The sequence below is a fragment of the Drosophila novamexicana genome, unplaced genomic scaffold (assembly GCF_003285875.2).
Source record: "Drosophila novamexicana strain 15010-1031.04,08,12 unplaced genomic scaffold, DnovRS2.1 tig00000193-arrow-pilon, whole genome shotgun sequence".
NCBI lineage: Eukaryota > Metazoa > Arthropoda > Insecta > Diptera > Drosophilidae > Drosophila > Drosophila novamexicana.
This window is the reverse complement of record NW_020824787.1, coordinates 10,292,714-10,315,076: the sequence shown is the minus strand read 5'-3', so window position 1 is coordinate 10,315,076 and position 22,363 is coordinate 10,292,714. Positions and strand designations below refer to the sequence as shown.

The window sequence follows — 22,363 nt, the reverse complement described above, 5'->3', positions numbered from 1 at the left end:
TAAAAAAGGAAGAACTTGATATTGATGATACAAAAATAAAGTTGGAGTTGGATGAGGATGCGCCGCAATTGGATATGACGTGCGGTAAATATGAGTGTTTTTGCATTGACAATGTGCCTTTGTGTACCTATGTGTGCGTGTGTGCTTGTGTGCGTGCGCATGGCTGTGGGTTTGCATGTGTTGCGTCTATTTTTACTACGCACTATACCGTTAGCTTTGTTTTAATTTATTTGTAAAATTATTGCTGTTTTTCAGGGGGCAGCTTTATGAAAATCATCGAAGAGCGGCCAAATATGATAACGGTGCCGGTGCATGACTGCAAATCCGAGGATGAGCTTAAATTCATAGCGAGCCTCGGCACGTTCGATCAACAGCAAAAGGTAGCACATAATCTCAGCACACATACATGCAAACATATCTTTGAGTGTGACAGTGTGATTCTGTGCCTTACAGTTATTTGTGACGTCACCTTGTGAAAATATTGCCCCGGCCGACACTTTCGGTGCATTTGCATGCAAAATTTGCAGCTTTACGTGTGAAAATCATCTGGCGCTGGCCTCGCACCAGATTAACCACCAACTAAATCGACATTTCTGTTGCTATGGATGCGGCGTCTGGTGCAACACACTTGAGGAGATTCTGGAGCACGAATTTCGCAAGCATGCGGGCGGTTTAAATGGATCAAGCTGTAGGGTAAGTGCGAGAGAGATGTCACTAACGGGGTTCTAAGCACAGTGTGCCCATTGTTAGTTTTTATACCCTAAGATAGTGAATCACAATTTAGTCTGAAATTCAAGAATACCTTTATATACTTTTTTATATGCTATTTTTTTGTTTTTAAGATATAAGAAATTTTGCAACCCTAAGCCGATTAATTGATATATACAATTATACAAATTTTCAATTATCTAACGGATGTTTCTTCGTTTTCGTTACACAGATTTGTGAGTTGAATTGTAGCGATGCCGCAAGTCTGGCCAAGCACATGAGCAGCCACTTTTATGTACGCCGTTTTGTCTGCGCGGTATGTCGCCGGCATTTTGAGACGCGCCAGGGATTGCAGCTGCATCGGCAGCACAGCAAGGAGGTGTGCGGTCAGGTCGAATATGCTGATATACATGGCAATGTTGGCCAATTGGTGGCGGTCAGCAAGCTCGACGCCAAATTGCCTGAGGAACTGGCATGTGATGTTGAAATTAAAACGGAGCCGCTGGAAGCCGAAGAGCAACAGCCGGAAACAGAGCATGAGCAGGAAATGGCGGATATTGTTATCAAAACAGAGCCGGAGTTCGAAGCAGATGAGTTGAGCTTTGGCCAGGATGCCAACTGGATGAACAACAGCCTTGCAGGACAACTGCGCGGCAAATTGCGTTTGCCTGCAATACAGAAACCAATAAAAGTTGAAACTGTAACGAGCGCTGAAACACCAACGGCTGCACCCCCAACCATACAGTGTAGGTTGATCTTGACTCTATATAAGTATTAGTATTATTATGTTTATACTCTGTGCATATAGCTTATTGAACTCATGCGATGTCTGTCTAGTTGTCTGTAAGTGTTCATCTAGTATATTGAACTATTGAAATATCCGCTTATTTGTCTGTACGTCTGCACGTCGATTGAAGCTTGAGACTTCATTCGTCATATGCACAATTTGAAGGTTCTCATTATCAAAAAAACTGTAAACTGGGAACAGAGTTTTAGGCAGGTGTTTTATTCGACTGAATATTTTATTAACATTCTTTTTTTTGCAGTTGTGCCCGCAGGCAAATGGAAGCCTATACCAATACCTAACACGAATGCATCGGTAAAGCTGCCAAACATTTTAAAGCCCAAAAAAGGCAATAATCAGCAGAAAAATATTTTGAAAAAGAACGTCTTGCAATCGTTGAAAAACAAGCCAAATATTGCAGCCAACATCTTAAAGGTATTGCCCAGCAATTGCATGCTTATCAAATTGCCGCCAAACACCAAGATAGTTAAAATAGCGCCAAGCCCGACGAGCGTCAATACGAATAGCTGCACCATTGGCAGCAAGATTATTACACTGCCAAGTGCCATGTCCATAAGCTCAGTTTCCGTTGGTTCCAAGAACCACTCGGTCGCCACAGTTCCAAGCCCAACTGCACCCAGTACGCCACAAGCAGAAGGCACACAAAAGGCGGCCATAAATCGCAACGCTTACTTTAATGCCTTAAGCTTATTCGAGAGCTTGCCCGAATCTCGCAAGATCATCACAGAATTCCAAAATCAAATACGCAGCATAGAGCAGACATTGCCACTGCCCGGCAGCGTATTGCAAACGCCCAAGAGAAACAACAATCTAGTGTTGCCATCGCAGCTGGAGGTGCTTCGGCTGGCTCCCACCAAATCGAGCAATGTGAAAGTGCGTCAATTGCGCTATACGTATCCCAATCATCGTTTTCACTGGGAGTGTCCCAAATGTGCGCGCTGCTACGAACAGTATTTACCATTCTGTAACCACATGACCCAAGTGCACGGCATAGCGGAAGCAGAGTTCGAGCATATAAAAGTGGAGGTCAAGACTTACAAGAGTGAGTATTAATCCACCCATAAACGTCGTCTGCGAGGATATTTAAATTTTTGGCAGACTGAAATCAGATGATGTTTTTGCTCTGCTATTATCTAACAACGTTTTTGTATATTTGTAGAATTGAATTTATCCAAAATGTCTCCAGCCACAAGTCCAATAGAGATGACCCCAGCTGCGCCTACTACAGCTGCGGAAGCTCCTGTGATTCCAGGTGCTGCAGAACCAACTGCAGCTTCTACTGAGCGAGCTCCAGAAGCGTCTACAGTAACAGGACCAGATTCTGTAGTTGAATCAGCAGAAGTAGCTCCTGTAGAAGCCGTTTCTCTCTCTTCTGCAAAGCCAACTCCTGTAGCACCTGTGGCGCCTGCAGCTCTTGCGTCAACGCCACCCGCCTCAGCTCCTGCTAAGTCAACACGACCAGCTCCAATTGTTCGTCCTGCTCAGTATCAGTGCGAGGATTGTTCCAAGTGCTTTACCACTGTGGGTGCCCTGCGTATCCACAAAATGATCCACACTGGGGAGCTGCCGCATAAATGCAACTACTGTGACAAACGCTTTCGTACACCCGGCCAGGTGCGCGTCCATCAGCGCCGGCACACAGGTGAAAAACCATTCAAATGCAAGGTAAGTGCGCTCTCTTAATAAGCTCCCAATCTTATTTAAATGCTATCGATTTACAGGTTTGCTCGCTGGATTTCACACATCGCGAGACTCTCATCTCCCATCTGTCGCGTCACATTGGCATGAAACGTTACAAGTGCTATGGTTGTGACAAGAACTTCGTGGTGGTCAGTGGATTGCGCGCACATCGCCGTCTACGACCAGATACGTGCGGCAAGGTCAAGTTTACGGCACGTGCACACGGTCCCCGAGTTCGTGTTATACGAGGCGAGGTCGTTTTCGAATCGCATCCCGAGCATAATGGTTACTTACGCAGTGAGGATCCTTTGAACATTATGTCTGAGATTAATCAGGCCTCCAAAGAATCATCTGTTGCTTCCGAGTCTAGCTAACGAGCTACGCACTCTTTATATACATTGGTTTATCTTTACTTTACCTATTTGTTATGAACGTTGTAACTTTCGGATGGGTAAGTCCAACCATATTTTTGATGTACCCTAGATGAGGGTATTAAAATTGTGTCACATTATATAATGTGAAGCGAACTTTTCCAAAACAATGTATTTATATTCTTTGCCATGCAACTGGACATAGCCATGTCGGTCCGCTTGTCTATCTTTCTATTTGTCTGCTTCTAAGTAAATGTCTCAGTTTTATTACAATCTTGATGAAACTTGCTGCAGATCAACCATCTAAACCTTCTACATATCATAGTTAGCATTATAAGTTCAAACTTATCAAAATGGCATATGGATGCCTTATGACTGTTGGAGGATTAAGATCTTGTATGATGATGGACATCCCATAGGAATAATTGATTGAAAATTGTTTTTTCTATCCAGCACTTTGTTGTTTAACAAGATATCCGGAGCAGAACAACAGTGACGTCTTGTTGCCGTTGGTCGAAAGTTTATGTATTAAAAACATATTTGTTTTTTTATATTAGTTTGTTAAAGTGTAACAAATTATGCGATTTATAAATAATCGATTGAACACAATATATAACACCTTTTTTTATCCAATGAAATTATGACACGAGTTGGGGTTTTCTTTTCCATAATATGTATTTTATTTCGTCTTTTAATATTCATGTTCATTGGTTTATCGGTATATATATATTTATATATATATATATATATATCTGATACATTTAGTCGTATGATAATGTTTAACGTAATATGTTTCTCACTTAAACAATTATGTGTATGAAATACAATCGCTCGTATCTAGCTTGATTAATTTTTAGGGCCTTCTGTATGTATCATTAAAATTTTTTTTAAATCTGACTAAATGGTAAAATATATGTATGTATGTATATATATATATATATATATATATTAAACAATTTCCTATAGTTTTAACAAAATTTGACAAGCCGACCAATTTTTTGTTGTAATATACAATATAGATTTGTAATTTATTTGTATAGAAGGATGCTAAATATGCTTGCAACGCTGTGGTGATTACCATTATCTATTAGACATTTATTGTTGCTAATCGTAATTGTAAACGCTATAATCTTTATTTATTCAATTTTTTATTATTATATATACTTTCCAAATATGCCCCAATACATTGTTTGATGATGGCATTGAGCCAACTTGTCAATTTACTAGGTCCTAACTCCAATTCTTTTAATTCCTTCTTTAGTGGGCAACGCGCTAAACTTGTTATAACAGATACATATGTGTGTGTGTGTGTGGTTGTGTATATATGTGTCTGCGTGTGTGTGTTTTATATCTATAATGCATTATGCACAATGCGTTAATATCTGTAGTGTACATACGTATTACAATTGTTGTTTAACATGTGTTCGGCTAATAATTATTATTTAATTTAATATTATTTGCTTTTATGCATTTGCTTGCTAACATCGTTTATAAATACTATCGGCCCATTGAACTGCATATCAAATATGTATGTACATTATAATAATTCTAAGTTCATAATGCCATATTGTAGTGTAGCTTTATAGGTATAAATGGGTGCGTTTTATAATTGTATAGACGTAACATATAAGTATAAGTATTCTACAATACATATCTACAGTTATCTTATTACTCGTTTGTTTATCTGCTGGGTTTATTATCTATGCTGTCTTTTTCATACACTTTAGGTACCATAATTTTCTAGTTGTAGGATCCTATTTACTCGTATAGCTGTAGGGCTTTGTGGTATATACAGGAATGTAATTATAAAACAAATTAAAAATGATTAACATAGAATTATGCTTGGGCAGGAATGAGAAAGCTGGTAGAATAAACTTACTTATATAAAGTACAAAGACCTAGAGTTTTACATCTGGACAGCTCTTGTAAGCATATTTGGGGAATGTAATAAAATAGAAAACAAGCCTGAACTTAATCTACTGACTAATTAAAACTAGCTGCCTTATAAGATATACAATACGCAAGACTTTTGACTAATTGCACGGTTTACATTTGCTTTTGCGTTATATATATATATATATATTTGCTTTTATATATATAGAACCTAAGCGGACTTTTTAAGTATGTCAAGTATAAAAACATATTAAACATATTTGATTGATTGTTGTATACACACAAATGCATGCACATATAGTCTAGAATGTTATGATAAATGGGGATTTGAACTCCATGCTTCTACCATTTGCTCTCGTTAAAGTTTAAATGACAACTAGTTGACTTTAGCTTATGCTTTTCTCGAGATTCGTTTAGGCGGTAAGTTTTAAAAGCTACCAAGTCCTTAGTTCAAATATGTATAGGTTTACCAGTGGGTGGTCGCTTTTTGAGAGGCGCCGCCGCACCACAACAAGTTGATTGACTACTTTGATTAGTTCGAGCAAAAACTGTATGCACATATATACATGCATACATATGTACATATAGGGATATATGCATTTAAGTGTAAATTACTGATAATTAAACTTGTAACAGTCTTTTTGAGTTTACATTATACGAAAACAAACATAGCAAAAGACCGAGGGGTAAAACAAGAGTAACTAATCAAAATAGGGATAGAATTAAGTGGCTGCTTAAAATTTGAATTATACAAATTGTTGTATACAATATACAATAGAGTATATGTAAGTATTGTGGGCAGTATCTGGCTATAATACTTTAAAGTTAAGGTATCCGTGTATGTCATAAATGCGTTTTATGCGTACAGTTGAAAACGAACATGCAACATTTAACATGAACTTAAAGTTGACAACGTTTTTGCTCTGTAGCCCGGACTCCAACTTCTGCTCCTCCTCCTCCTTTTCCTGCTCAACTCCTTTAGTTTGCATAGTTGTCGAATGAGCCCAAATACTCCAAAGCAGCGCGATAGCAAAAATGATATTGATCCTGTCAAAGAAAAAAATTCTAATTATTTGCTCTGAAATAATAAAGAAGTTTTTCCACGAGTTTGGGGCAAAGCCGAATAAGCCGAAAAGACTTTCTTCGGGGTCAACTCACCTCCGTCTGCACCATGGCCGGTCGCTGGGAGCGCAATATGCGCACCGTTTGAAACACATCCAGCACCCCCTCGTATTGCATGCGTTCCAGGACAATGCTGAGCGTGATAAAGACACCTGTGCGTCCCACTCCTGCCGAACAGTGCACCGTTATGGGCCCATCTTGGCCAAACTGCTCCTTGGTCTTGTGCACCTGCCCAATAAAATCAATAAAGCCTTCACCAGACTTGGGTACGCCCTGCTCGGGCCAGTCGATAAACTGAAACTGGCGCACCGTGCGTGATGAGCCATCACGAGCATCGGTTACCTGGATAGTTGGAAGCGAATAATTAGTAAAACATAGATAATGTGGTATGTGATTTACCCTACCTTAAACTCGCGGAGCTTGTACTGTGGCATATTGTACTCGGCGATGGGATCCACAACATAATACTGATAGCGCACGGAACGCTCGTGGGGCCAATACTGGAAGCACTTCTCCTGCAAAAGACAGAGAGAGAGGGAGAGTAAATACTTGAGAGAGAGGATACCGAATGAAGGAGAATATGTCAGCTTACCCTGCCCATTTCCTTGAGTTTGGTCAACATAACAACTATGGTGGAGTTGTGTTCCCAGAGCATGCGCCAAAAGTCCTCGGCAGTATCCTGCACAGGTCCCTGAGCCGCAATATAGGCCGAACGATAGCGATAGCCATCAATGAAACTAGCATTGACATAGTCGCTGCCCTCGATGCCATGAATGGGCGTCAAATAGACGCGACTCGACTCATAGGGCAGGATGTGCACCAGGCGATTCTTGTGCTTGTTGCAGGCCAGATTAGCGGTAACAAACTTGGAGGAGTCCATTTTAACATTCGAGAGCTTCTTGAATTCCACCTCCATGCCCGAAATGCTCTCGCCCGGCTCGGTGGTGAGCAGCTTCTGCAAATGGGTATGCAGATTGCGTGCAGCGACCTCGGTCAGACCACAGATGATGGCCTCCAGTATGGCATCGTGTATGAAGATGTACTGATCCTCCGTTTGCACCATATAGTTGCGCTGAGCGCGCAGGCACGTCACATGGCCGTAGATGTCAATGATCTTCTCGTGCTTCATGCGCTCCAGCATCGAGTCAATCACTATATAGCAGCCGGTTCGACCAACGCCTGCCGAACAATGCACCACAACTGGTCCAGACTCGGGTGGCGTCAAGGCGCGACAGCGACGCAGGAACTGCAGGAACGGAGCTGGATGATCGGGCACACCGTGATCCGGCCAGGCCGTAAACTGCAGCTGCTTGATCTCGCGGCGATCGTTAAAGCCCTGGCGGCACAGCTGGAACGTGCGTATGCTGTAGGTGGCCAGCTCCTGGGTTTCGGTGATGGTCACAAATATCTGACCGTAAGTCTCAGTGCCGCGCGTGGGCCAATACTGATCGCATTTGATGCGCGTGCGCTCCTCCAAACGGGTCATCATAACAATAGTCGCCGTCTTCAGCTCCCAGCACATGCGCCAGAAGTCAGCAAAGGTCTCCTGCAGCGGCCCCTGGGTGGCCACATACGCATTATGCTTGCGATAGCCATCACAATAGTTGGCATTGATATAGTCTGAACCGAGGACGTTCTCCTGTGCGGGCAGCTGGACGCGAGAATGATCGTAGGCTGTGACATTGGCATAGCGATTCTTGGACTTGTTGTGCTCGTAGTTGGAGTTGTCCCAGGTGAACTGCTGGCCGGGCTCGATGCTCTCGTACTCCTGCGAGAACTTCTGATTGTCATTGGACTTGAGTCTCTCAATGTGATTGGCAAACTCGGAGATGGGTATGGGCGGGTGTGAGATCATGCCGGGCGTTTGGAAGTTCAGTCGGCGCATGTCCACGGGATCACTGGGCGTCGGACCGGCGCCCAAATCAGCGGCCATCAGTGGACGCGTAACTGCCGCCTGGTCGGGCGTCTTGCAGGGCTGGCGGCGACGCCTAACCACATAGAGTACAATAAGCGTGGTGGAGACAACAAAGGCGGCTATTAATGGCAGCACTACCCAGAGTATCTCCGGCTCATCCTTATTGCGATTAACCGAAACCTCCGGCTCGGAGGGCCAGTTAGGATCCGGACGATGTGGTCGCTCGCCGGGCGGCGCCTCGCGCATATCTAGCGACAGGAACTCAGAGAAGGGACTGGACGTATACAGATGCTTTTGCGGCGTGTCCACCACGGCGCGAACAAATATCCGATAGCGTTTCTCGCGCTCCAGCTTGCGATTGGTAAAGTTGTGATAGTCATCTCCCGAGCCCAGGTGGAAGGTAAAGGGTATGGAGCGCTGTGGAAATTTGGCAGCTATGTACGGTGCATTGGGACGCTCTGGCTTATTGCGTCCAGGCAGCAGGTCATCTGTGAGAAACTGATCGGGATTCTTGTGTAGATTCGACTTGTCCTCGGGCACCACAACCAGATAGTAGTGCGAGATGGGGCCATACTCTTCGGATGCCTGCGGCAATATGACCAATATTTCCTCGCCATTCACCACACCATAGAAATCTGGCTTGACCATGGGCTGTGGTGCTGCCATTTGTGTGGTCACTGTTATCTTCGTTGGCGGCCTGTAGGAATAATCCGATGGTATCGCGCTCACATTTACATTGTACGTGGTAAATGGACTCAGTTCGTTGATCGTGTGCGTCTTCACAAAGTGCTTCAGGATAATCTCACGCTTCTGCACCGTTTGGGTCTGGGAGAAACCCTGCGAGTCCACAAACACCTTCATCGCATCAAAGCTGATCTTGTAGTTCACCGGATTAAGGCGTATGGGCGGGGACCAGGAGAGCGTCATGGAGTGTGTGCTGACGTCATGGGCACGCAGATTGAGGGGCACATCCTCGGGCTTGATGCGCACCGTTACCTTCTCACTCAGGCGTCCCAGTCCGTTCTTAAATCTCGCTGCAATGGCTACGGCGTATTGGGCAAACTTCTCCAGGTTTACCAGGTCTGCCGATTCAGTTAGACCCACCGTCTTCGTTTGCCAATCATCCAGATCCTCCACAGCCGTCATTGTGTAGAAGATTTTATAGCCAAGCAGTTTTCCGCGACTGGGCACCGGCTCCCACCAGATTTCGGCTGTCTGCTCGGAGGTGGCCACGGCCTGTACGGACATTGGGGCACGTCCCATGTCGCGCTCCGTTTCAATAATTAATTTCTCGCTAAATGGACCCGCGCCCTGTTTCGTGTAGGCACGCACGCGAAAGATGTACTCGGTATTCTCCTCCAGGTTGGTGAAGACCGCTTTGCGCAGCGTCATATTGCGCTCGGAGCCCAGGCCGTGATCTATCTTTTTGTGGAACTGCACATCGTAACGTGTGATAAGTCCATTGCGATGATCTCGCGTTGGCGGATCCCAGGTGACACAGACCACATCGGGTGTCTGAAACCGTACAGTTATGTTGGACGGCGGTCCGCCGGGTGTGCCCTCGGGCGTCTGGAAGATCTTGACCGTCTCCTGGCCGATGCCAATGTGATTGCTGCCCGCGACCCGAAACTCGTATTCCACGCCACGTTCGAGATCGTTGAAACGCTTCTTGGTCATTTGCGGTCCCGACAGCATCTCCTCTTTCAATGCCTGATCCTTGACGCCCCAGCGTAAGCGATAGCCACGTAGTTCACCGTACGTTTGCGCTGGACGCTCCCATTCCAGCTCAATGGAAACAATGGGCTCGCGTTCCATAATCTTCAGACTTACCGTTGGCCGGACGGGCACACCGCCGGGCGTTTTTACAATAACCGCCGCGCTGCGATCGCCGTCACCTTTGCGCGTTAGCGCGGCCACTTGAATTGAGTATTTTGTGTCTGGTTGCAGCCCGGTTACACTGTACTCCAGCGTGTCGACCACATCGAACTTGAAGGGTTCGTTCAGGAAGCCCTTGCCCTGGTAGAAAGCAGAAATTAATAAGAAAAAATAATTTTATTTTCCCTCCTTTTTCCCTTTTCTAAACTCACCTCATCTCGCATTTCCTGCACGTGAATGTGATAGCCACGTATGATGCCATTGCGATCTTTTTCTAGTGGCGGTTTCCAGCTCACATGTATCGATGTCGAGTTTAGGGGCGTGGCCTTGACATCCTGCGGATCTCCAGGCACTAGATACGACGACGAAGAGACAAGAGATTAGCTTCGAGCCAGCAAAAGTAACGTTATTTCATAGAACTTATTTGAATACTTAACGAGTACTTAGGAGTTAACTTAGGCTAGTATAAAAGAATTTTGGGGTTCCTTATGGCTAAATTGCTTAATTTAAAGACATATATATGGAACTAGAGACATTAAAAGCTAAGTGCTAAAGTTGCCTTAGACCCTAGGAGCAATTTACAAAACCAGAACAAACTTAGCTCCAAGTCAACCAAGTCACCACATCACAGTTAGAAATCAAAATATTTAATGTATAAGTTGTAAAATTGTCAAAGAAAGTGCTGCTTAGGTGCTATATGTATAGTTATAGTTAGGTAGGTAGGTATAGTATATAAATAATGAATTAAATAGGTGGTTGCTCAGTATTAGGTGCACAAAAATTGAATAAGAAGTGCAGTTGATACCTTGCTAAGTATATAGAATAGTACATACTTATAGAGTAGCTCAAAAAATGTACACAAAAACTTGTAAATCGAAACAAGATCGAACCAGTTAAGGCTCTTTACTTGTTCAACTCTTTCGATTGGGCAAAACCAAACATATAAGCATTCAAAAAAGTTTTTACTGTTCGTGTGCAAAATCGGATAGAACATATGATTGAAATAAAAGAAAAAAAAATATATATATGTATATATATATGTAGATGTACGTATATATAAGATCGATAGATATGGGGCTCTTGGGAAAAAAGTCAAGAGCCCAGTTACAAAATCCTCGCAGACTTTTTGGCTTTCAAAAATGTTGTTGTTTGTTGTGAAATAGAAAAAACATGTCAAAAAACAAAAAGAGATTTGATTCTTTAGTGATTGGTCAACAATATTCTGGACCAGTACAATTAAAAGTAAACATTGTACAAGATATTGTAGATATAAATATATATATAGGTTGCTATGGGGCATTCTTAAACATTATAGTCAAACCATTTAAAAAATACTCACTCTTTTTCTCTAAATAGATTTAAAATGTTTTTTTATTTGTATTTTTAATATTAAACCACCATCCATTAAATGTTGCGTTCAAAAACCAAATTTCGCAATATATTTTGTATTCACATCAAAAAAGTTTTCAAAAATTTTGTGTTACAGTTTTCCATTTCGAGGTTGCATTCAAAAAAAGGTGCACGAAACAGAGCAAGTAGAGTGCAAGGTGCGAGTGGCCAAGCAAAGATATATTTGGTATTTTTTTTTTTTTAGTGTGTGTTTGTGATTTTTTTAAAGTAGTATATGAAAAAAGATATAAGATATAGCTTTTTAGTTAACAGTATACAGTTTCAAAAAGTATTTAGTGCATATTACGGGATTGGCATGGAAGTGAAAATCATATGAAATTATAAAAGACAGTAGTTGGTGAAATTAAGATGAAAATAGGTTATCAAATTATCTGAATATATATTTAAATATGATACAAAATGTACATATTTGTTGGCACACCCGCTTTGATACTCTACAAATGTGTTGCAGTTGTATAAATATTAAGTATGATGTGGTATTTTGTAGAGCTTAGATCTTAAAGTGATCCTAGGTCTTAAAAGTAACTTACTATTTGGTATTTGTTATATAAATTCTGGTATATATATTAATTTATTATGATTTTTTACAATACTTAAAAATCTTGCTATTTGCAGTATATAGTTTTAATTTAATGTATATGGGCTGTTCAAATTTGATTCACTTCATTAAAAAGGTTGAGCAACTGCATAATAAAAATTATTCAAATGCAACCCGCGGCACAAATGTTAAATTATGCTTCATTAGTGTTCTCCAAAGCACGTGGGGCTGTATGGGCGAGGGCAGAGGTACGTCAACTGTAGCACTTTGCAGTAGCTTTGTCTGTGTCTTGTCATTTCACGTGCATTCACACCCACACACACACACACTCACACAAGCAACTAACACACCCTCGCACATACAATCTGACAACACGTGCACAGTAATGGTATATAAAATAATTAAAATTCTACCGTTAGATGTTCTCTAAATATATTTCTTTTTTTCTTTTTGTATGCTGCTGAATAGAAAGAACGAAGTTACGTGCAAGTCCTAAGCTAAGCTAAAATTTTAAGCTGATTTTTTATATAGCCCGTACTTATTTACCCTCAATACCCTGTAAGCATAAACATGTTGGGTCCATTAGTAGGTATTTGTGAACTCTAATAATAACTCTAATAATGACGGGCATATATGTCTATCAAGATCTTAAAGATCTCTAATTCAATTTTAATTGTAGAACGGAAAGTAGATTATTATTTTTCTAAAATAATATAGGCATTCGCAGAATGCTTTATTTGTCATGAATAGAAAATTTTTAAAAATGCAGATTAATATCTTATAAGCATATTAGAAGGCTTGTTGTATGAAGAATGCCCCTGTTGGTGTGAGCAACTGTAGGTTGAGTATACCCTCGAAGGTGTCAAGTTTTTCTGTGTTCCATTTGCTTTTTGTTTGTTTTTTTTTTTTTTTTTTGTTTTTTGGTACTTTTGCCATTCTGAACGGAACGTGTGTGTCTACTGTAGCACACACAAAAGGCAAGCTGCCTGCATTACGGAGTGACTGGGTGGAAGAGTATAAAAAAGAACCAAGCAAGTGCCCAGCTTTGGGCCAGGTGCTATTTGCATTTCGCATTGAAAGCGAAGCTCAGCGAAGCTAACAAGCGCATCATCATAACGAAACATATACGAAAGTATATGAAATAAAAATTAAAGAAATAGAAGCTATATATACTTACATATGTGGTAGGAAAAATACTGTAGCATACTTATGTGCTGACCCTTTAAGTGTGAAATGCTGTAGCCGCAGGGGTATCAATGGAAGTGACTTTGTCACACACACCCATACTCACACACACAAAACACACACACACAAACACTCACACACATTGTGCTAAATTGAGTACAATTAAAATATAGTAGGCGACAAAGACAAAGAATAGAGCTGTGTAGAATAATGTGCTGACTACACACGTGAATGTGCTTGAGGTGCATTGCTCATAATACATACATTAATTTTTCTATCACGAAAGAAATCAAAAAGTAGCTTTACGTATAAGTTGTTATTGTGCACATATTGTGTACGCCCTTCGCTTATTGTAGATATTTTCTCTTTCGGCATACGTGTGCTAGGTGCTTCCAGGTGCTTTTTCAGTTTTGTTTTTCAGGTGCTTTTTCAAGTGCTTACTTAAGTACATTATCAAAGTGGCTTTTGTAGTGTGCTTAATGCTTAACTTAGTTGCGATTGCCCGACTAGAGACGTACTACTAGGTGCTTAACGTTACGTAAATATAATTAATTAGCTGTGCTTAAACAAATCAAATTAAGTGAGTGCCAACTTTATCTCATTTTGTCGACAAGCTTCAAATAAAACCAAAATTAATCGGTGCTTTATGTAGCATAATAGGTATTTTAACAAGCAGTTTAAAAGCTAACAAGCAGTTAATGAATGTGCGAGAACCGGATGTTAAAGAAATAAGGTGTAGAAAATATGGAGATATTTGAAAATAATGATGAGGGAAAGTGCAACAATGCCCAGCTCTTTCAGAAAAATAAAAAATTTTAAGTTGGAGTAGGCAGTTAGATCTTTTAAAAGTTGGAGCCAAATTAATAGCTGAGAAGTTTCCTTTTTATCTTGTCTTTATACCTAACTTCGTTAAACTGAACCCATTTTATAAAGATAATTCTAGCCTCAAGTATTTAACTTTTGAATTTTTAAGTTGCCTTTTTTCATATTTTACAAAAACATATCGAAAGAAACTTCTTCAGATTTGCAAACTTTTCTATGGATTTTAATTTTAAATATTTCTTTCTTCAATACTATTTTTTAAATAGGCTTAAAATGACTTTTTTCCACTATAATAAAGGCACTTTTCAGTATTTCACATGCGTACGAACCAGAAAGTCAATTTGATCAATTGAATTATATTGTTAAAATATTGAACAGACTTCTGCTTAATTATCTCACAAATGCTGATTAACTATATATTGTTTAAATAATTGGCTCACTGTGAACTGCAAACTCACAGAAACAAAAAAAAAATTAACAATTAGTTGTGCAAAAAATGTAAGCATAAACAATAAAAATGGGTCCATTGTTGCCTTAACAAATGGCGGGATCAACTAAGAGGTGGCTCAGGTCCGGCCACAATAATAACAAAAACAGGCGAGGGGTCAAGAGAGTGGGGATGGATCGAGTAAAAAGTGCTGAACCAGATGCAAATGTGTTAACTGGGCAAACATGCAGGTGATGGCAAATAAAACTTAATCAAATGTGTCAACAGAATACAAATTAAATACAAAAATCAAATAATTTTTATGCGAAAATCAATTTAAGGATTTTCCCATGTTGTCGCGTATTTGCATAGCGATAAAGAAAAAACCATACGGGGGGGTGGTGTAGGGTTCGGGGCTTCAAAGTGCAAAATGTTTGTAAAAAATTCAGTGCAAATATCAAAAAACAAAAACAAACTCGGGAGCGTTGTCCAAAAATATACATCGAGCTGCTGCAAAATGTTATTAAATATGTATGCATACATGTAAATATATATATATATACACATATATTTATATATGTAGGTGTGCGGCAACTAAAAACAAAAAATAAATAAATGCAGCCAAACGTTTTGCATTATTTGCCTTAGTTACACCACAACAAAAGAGCTTATGTATGGTGGCGTTAGGGTTCGGGTAGTACGAGGGGGAGGGGAGGGGGTGTATTGCTAACATAATATATGATATTTGAATACAACTAGGCCCTATTTAGGCTTGTTTGTGGGGTAATGGGAGCGCGTGTTTACATTTATAATTGCATAAATTTAATTATGTAAATAAATCAATTTAATATTTAATGCGGCTCTTTTGGTGGTTCGCAGAAAATAAACAACAAACAAACTAACTAAATTCACAAAAATCATAATTTGATATTTGTTTAGATTATATTTATATTTGTTTAAGATATGTAGGTGTGTGTATGTGTGTGTAAGTAAGTATTTGGTATAAAATCTGGTGCGCTTACAAAAACACAGAGCTCAGGTTCTTATTTTTTGTTTTTTTTCTTGGTGCTATACAAATTACCACAAAAAAGTTGATGCATTATATCGATCAAAAATTATCATATATATTTATAATATTTATCCAATTCGTGTATTTGTTTTTTAAGACGAGTTGAGAGTCAAGTAAATAACAAAAATTCGTTCTTGCATATAATACACAATATAGGAGTTGTGCTAAAAAAGTTAGTTTCTGATTTTTCATAGAGATACAAGTGCAAAAAGTAGTCAAAAATTGCGCCAAAAAATATGCAATTTTATAGTACCAATAAAAATTTGTAATTTTTTTAAATAATTTTTTGATAGAAATTTAACAATTAAAAAGCATACATAATTGTGAAACAAAAACAATTTAAGGTGGGTTCAACATAAAATTGAATGTTCGGACAAGAAATGGTAAAAGATAGAAGTAGGAGATGATATTTCGATGACATATAAACAGAATACAAATTAAATTAAATATCCATAATGGTTCAAGATCTAAGGAATCCTTAAAATATTTTAAAATGTCAATGGAGATTTTTCTATTTATTATTTTTATTGGAATAAAAATATTAATTGAATTTGTATGAAACAATTTGCAGAAATATTTTAAATAGAATTCGTTTCGAATCTCCTAGAGCGTACAGATATAGCTGAATATTTTGATAGAGCATTTTCATTAGAAATTCACTGAGGAGCTTAAGCATCCGAGTTTTTAAAGGTTTACAGATTTAGGTTTTATTAAGGAGTTTCTTTATATAGTTTAGTTTGCTCGTATCAGAAGGATTCGATTTGAAGTTTTCTATCTGTAAAAATCGAAAATCGAAATATGTCTCTTTAACAGAAAAAAATACCCAGGAATGTATAATAAAAATAATACACTACAAAAAAAAAGGGGGATACTCAAATGTATAAAATATAGCTGCATTCAAAAATATATGAATGTTTGCAGCTTTTAAGAACATATATGGTATATATGTATGTAGCATATGGTATTTACTGCCAGTCGCATATCTAAAATGACTTTAGGTAAACACACACACACAGGCACACACACAAATTTTGTTGATAAAAACCAAAAACAAAACGCTCCATTGCGGCGTTCCGGCAGCTCCTGCGTTGGGATTGCTCGTTATCAAAATTCAAAAATCGTATAAAAATTTTCGTTGATTAGTTATGAGGCATAAGTTAGGTAGATAACGGTTATAAAGTTATAAACTAAACTAAAATAGTAATAAAAATCATATGTATAGAAGAGATGAGATTAAAAATAAGTTTTAACAAAAAAAAAGGAGAACTGATAAATGAACGAAGAGAATACGATTTGAGTTAAGACTTACGCATAGGTAAGATTGTCATTGGCATACATACCATCCTCTTGGGTGCGCGTTATGATCGGATGGGAGCGCGGACCGTCGCCCACCGAGGTGCCGGCGAGCACCCAGATCTTGTACTCGGTCCAGCGCTTGAGCTCGTCAAGCACGATTTGGGTCATGTTCAGGGTCAAGGTGGACGCCTCGTCGTCATCGCGGCCCACCTCCACGAACAGTACCTTATAGTATACGATGCGACCGTTGGAGCGCTCCGCGGGCGGAGGCAGCCAGCTAAGCGCTATAGTTGTCGAGCTGTTGGCAATGGCCGTGATATTGCGTGGCGGTGCACCTGGTACTAATTACATAATAGATGGTAACGTGTTGTTGTTGTTGTTTTTTTTGTTTTTTTTTTGTTTTTGAGTGATGAGCATAGAAAATTTGGTTGCGTTATAGCCAGAGATATTTGTTGTTTTTTTTTCATAGCGTTCAGCGATTAGCGTTAAAACCAAACCAAAAATAGTTTCAAACCAAAAAACATGTAACGAAAGAAAGCACAAAAATCATGTTGAATAAATGACATAATGGATAGGCATAAGTATATAAGGTAGGCATATAAGTTAGGTATATTAAATAATAATTCAAATAAGATTTAAGACATTAATTTTATAGATCCAATGGTTTATGCAAATAATGTTGATTGCTTTTTTTTTAGCGTTTAGCGTTTTGCTCTATTTTGTTAGAGAAGTTCTGCTTCTCGCTTAAATTAAATTGTGCATATTTTTTGGTAACGATTTTGAGCTGAAATTTTCAAATAGCTACGAGAACGAGTGAGCAAGAGACACACACTGAGAAAAATTTATGTATATAAACTAATAATACAGGGATACATTTAATATTTAAAAGCGTGCATTTAACGAGCTATATATATTTAATATTAAATTTAAAAAAATATATAAAAGTGCAAATATTTAAAGCTAGCTTAAACTAATTGTAAGGCTCACACACACACATACATTAACACACGCACAGTGCGAACACACATGGTATACGGAGATATATGAACATTTAATTTGCATAAACCATGTGGCTATGGGTTTTATATTTAACATTTTTTATTTGTACGTAAAACGTGTGAAACGTGAAATTAGCAGCTAAAACATAAAACTAACTCGACTCTAAATTTGATATAGTATTATTTAATACAAATATATATATTTGTGTTAACTCAAGGCCAGAAATGATTTCAACTATACTCAAAACATTTATGGAAATAATATTGTGCACTACACGTAATTGAATCGTAATAAGTTAAATTTTATATCAATTGCAAAAGCATTGCAAATAACTTATGACAAACTGCATGAAATAAGTCAATTTAGACCACTGAATAATCCGCATGCCAAACTCATATCTCATTTAGCTAAACGTTAGCTCCCCCGTTTCTCTCTCTCTCTCTCAAACTGTGAGCACAATTTGTGGCAGCCACAGAACAATTGTTAAGCCAGGAACCACTGGAACCACTTAAACTTTAATTATGCGCAAAATCATACAAGTATGCAAAACGTGCAAATATGAAAGCCAAAAGTGATAGAAAATATATATATATATCATTTTAGATATAGTGTCTATATACTATTGCCAGATACTACTGCTACTGCTGGCGTTTTCCTTGTACAATTTGTCTTTGCGCGTTGCTCTATTAAAATGTATTTCAAAATCAATTACTAAATGCACACGCAAACACAGAGGCACGAGAGAAGTCGAGTAAGTGAGAAAGAGAGGGATTTGCTAATACAACAGTAGAGTATTGTCTAGGAATTCTGGTTTGTGGCTTTTTGTGCATTGGTGCAGTTCAAGTTGCAGTTGCATTAAAAATTTGACATGCTGAGGCTGAACACAAGTTGCAGATACATTTAAACATAATTTGTTTAACTGAAATAAAAGTTACATTTGGCATAATAGCATTCATATGCATATCATTTAAATATTAATAAATATCATTCACATTTAAAGAGAAATAATCTTAAATATAAGTATATAAAGAAATATCTGTTCTGTTGTATGCAAACTGTCATGTGGTGATGTTTACAGTGTTGGCTAACGTGAGCAGGTTTTGTTTATATTTGGGGGTTATGTTTCACCAAAAGATCGAAATCGGATGCAGAAACAATAAGATTTTATTTTTTAGTATATATTTTTATATATTGGATATATATATATATTTTTTTTTCATATTTTTTTTATATTTATATATTTCACAAGTCGGATGCTATAAACTGGGCAATATTCTGTCTACAATTTAATATAAGTTAAAAAAATGTACTTGTTTATATGGAACAAGTCAAGAAAAAGGCGTGAAGGCATTTTCTCGCCTACCAACTAAGGGAAACGACCAGAATGCGAACTCTTGAGGTAAAATAGGTTGTTTTTTAGTCTTGGTGACATAAATTTTGTATTAATTTATTATTTATTTTCTATTGGTGAATCACAATTATTTGAACATGGGTCTTTTTTTATTTCATAGCTGAATAGAATTGGGCTCATAACTAGTTTGGTTTTGTATATTGTGGATAGTATACCTAACTAAACTGTTGTATGTATGTAACGTATTATCTTAACTAGACTATTTAAGGTATGTGCAGGTGTATTTAGGAGTAGTCTAGTGTATAATATAGTGTGTATAAACTGAACTAAGTACAAATAACTTGCAAGAAACTAGAATCACATTTCATACAATATATAATATAGTAAATATTTGTATATATAATGATTATATTAATATTTAATTTAGGCAGAAAAGTGCAAGTCATAACACACCTTACTCATACACACTCGCGCACACACACACTCGATTTTTACCTGTCTCCTTGGGGGTGCCATAACACACAAAATATGCACACACACTCCCATATATAGCAATATATATAAAGGTATTTCAACTGAATAATCAACTACACTTATTGAACATATAAATATATATATAGAAATATATATATATATGTTTATAATAATTATGTCATTATATAGATATATGTTGAAACGAAATTTATGTTTAGAGTGTTTTTTTTTGTTTGTACTTAAACTAGAGAAACTCGTACTCGATTTCTACTGCTTAGTCGAGTTTAGTTTTGTGTTGTTCTCTTCTCTTTTCGGGGTACCTAACTTAGGATTAATCAAAGGCAAAGCACTTACCATATTGCTTGGTGCGTACGGGTATGGGCGGCGTGGTGGCGCCCTCGCCACGCTGGGAACGTGCTGCCAGCCAGATATAGTACAGGGTATCGGGATACAAACCATCAAGCGTATAGGACTCAGAGTTCGAGATGCGCCTGCAAATGATTTTTATGATTAAATTTCTCACTGTCTTATAATATAATTAGTTGGGTGAAGGCGAGGGGGAGGGGAAGGGGGCACCAACTCACTTGTGATGATCCTGATTGGCATATGTGTCATTCCAGTAGAGCTCATAATGTACAATATTCTCGCTGGAATGCGTCGGCTTGGACCACTGCAATGTGACTGCGGTCTCGCCGATATCGGTGGCCCGGAAATTGCTCGGTTGTGATGGCACACCTGGGTATATGTATAAACGTATCGAGGCATCCACGTACGCACATATTTGGTTTTCGGTTTTGGTTGGTTTGGTAATAATGAAACGGAAATTACGGAAATTAAATAAAATACAAACAAATCAATGTGGCATTTATTTATATGCGCCCACTCAGATATAATGATTCAGAAGCACACACACACACACACACACACACACACACACACACACACACACACACACACACACACACACACACACACACACACAAATACACACACACACTTCACTCTGAGCTATGCAAAATTGTTGTCAGTTGAAAATAAATGTTGTTCAGCCTAGAAAATTGATTGAAATTTTTACTCCCCCCCTTTGAATACATGCGTATTGCTATTGCCACAACGAAAGAAGACCTGTCTTCATTTTAGACACATTAAAATGTGCCAAAGTAATATTTTTGTATGTGACCATCAACTGTATCCATTTAAAATGGGGAAAATAGGGTATAATGAAGTCATTCGAAACCCCTAAAACTTTGGTACAATTGTAGTTTGGGAAAAACTCATTTTTATTCCGTTCTCAGCTCTAAAAGATAGACAAAAGATATTTATTTGTATACTTGCTTCACGTCTAAGGTCGGAAATTGCATGAAACTTAACACTTGTTTCAGGGTTGCATGTGTATTTCATTATATTTTAATACGATTTAAAGACTTTGCTTTCATGATAATATTAAAGTAATCTCCAGTAATCCCAGTATATCCTTATTAGATATTTAATGTGTGCAATATTTAGTTTAAGCTGTCTGATGCTTGCACTTGAAAAATAAATGAATGCATTTTGAATATATTTGCAGTTGCAATTGCAAATGGAAATCCTTTCCCTTTCAATACAAAGGACTTATGGTCAAAGAGGTTGGCCCAAACGCAGCTAAGCGCATTAGGCAGCATCTGCAAAAGCAACAAATTCAAAGTCACACCATAAACTAGATGACCACCATCTCCCCGTCTCCCCTCGTGCCAAACGCCCCAGTGCCGCACCCTTGATGCAACGAGATTCCCGCCATGCTAGACGAAGCCCTCGAAACCACAAAGCTGCATATCAATGTATGGGAAATGCAATTGCTTCAGCAGTCAAATTTAATGAATATTTGCTGCATGCACACTCACCCACACACACACAAACACACACACACGTAAGTAAATTTTATAAATGGATTTGATCCAAAATCAACTTGGCAAACTACAAAAAAACACACTTGCTTCCAAGTATATAAAATGGCAGAATTGTCAGAGAACGGAAATGATGTGGGGTTAACAAAAGAAACTAGTTTGTCTTAATATTCAACTAAATATTCGCTTCATGACAAACTAGGGAATTAGTTTAACGAATTGGGCAAGTTTTTGACAGACTTGCCAAATCGTTATAAGGTAGGGACAGATTTTTGAGTCCTAGAACACCTATATTTATTCATGGAAGACTAGAAGACTTTACAAAAGGAACTAGTTTGTCTTAAGGTAAAACTAAATATTCGCTTCATGATAAACTGGGGAATTAGTTAAACGAATTGGCCAAGTTTATGACAGAGTTGCCAAATCGTTTTAAAGTGGAGAGAATTTTTTTTGTCTTAGATACCTATTTTAATTCATGGAAGACTAGAAAATTAGCTAGGGTAATTTGCGTTTATTCCTGGTTTTTCTCAGAGAAAGAGA

General features: G+C 38.4%; 2 protein-coding genes across 4 annotated transcripts in view; one reads left to right on the top strand and one right to left on the bottom strand.

Annotated features, from left to right (window-relative positions):
* The first annotated feature begins 238 nt into the window (after window positions 1–238).
* On the top strand, window positions 239–4,497 carry LOC115759221 (sal-like protein 1). The gene is made up of 6 exons (XM_030700116.1): window positions 239–380; window positions 454–693; window positions 941–1,454; window positions 1,755–2,555; window positions 2,673–3,178; window positions 3,235–4,497. Exons 1-6 carry the CDS (start codon window positions 267–269, stop codon window positions 3,565–3,567), a joined length of 2,508 nt encoding a protein of 835 aa, XP_030555976.1. The 5' UTR covers window positions 239–266; the 3' UTR covers window positions 3,568–4,497.
* A 43-nt stretch (window positions 4,498–4,540) lies between these two features.
* LOC115759220 (tyrosine-protein phosphatase Lar) overlaps window positions 4,541–22,363 on the bottom strand; it is a 151,735-nt gene continuing 133,912 nt past the window's right edge. The window contains exons 12-19 of one of the 3 annotated variants that reach the window (XM_030700113.1): window positions 20,525–20,675; window positions 20,295–20,431; window positions 17,161–17,457; window positions 10,582–10,721; window positions 7,172–10,510; window positions 6,984–7,094; window positions 6,616–6,921; window positions 4,541–6,504 (exon numbers count right to left, since the gene is read on the bottom strand). In XM_030700113.1, the coding sequence (XP_030555973.1) occupies window positions 6,436–6,504; window positions 6,616–6,921; window positions 6,984–7,094; window positions 7,172–10,510; window positions 10,582–10,721; window positions 17,161–17,457; window positions 20,295–20,431; window positions 20,525–20,675 (4,550 nt within the window). In that variant the 3' untranslated portion in view covers window positions 4,541–6,435. Of the gene's footprint in view, window positions 6,505–6,615; window positions 6,922–6,983; window positions 7,095–7,171; window positions 10,511–10,581; window positions 10,722–10,806; window positions 11,025–17,160; window positions 17,458–20,294; window positions 20,432–20,524; window positions 20,676–22,363 lie in introns of those variants that run through there. The other 2 variants (XM_030700114.1, XM_030700115.1) reach the window with 2 other exon arrangements.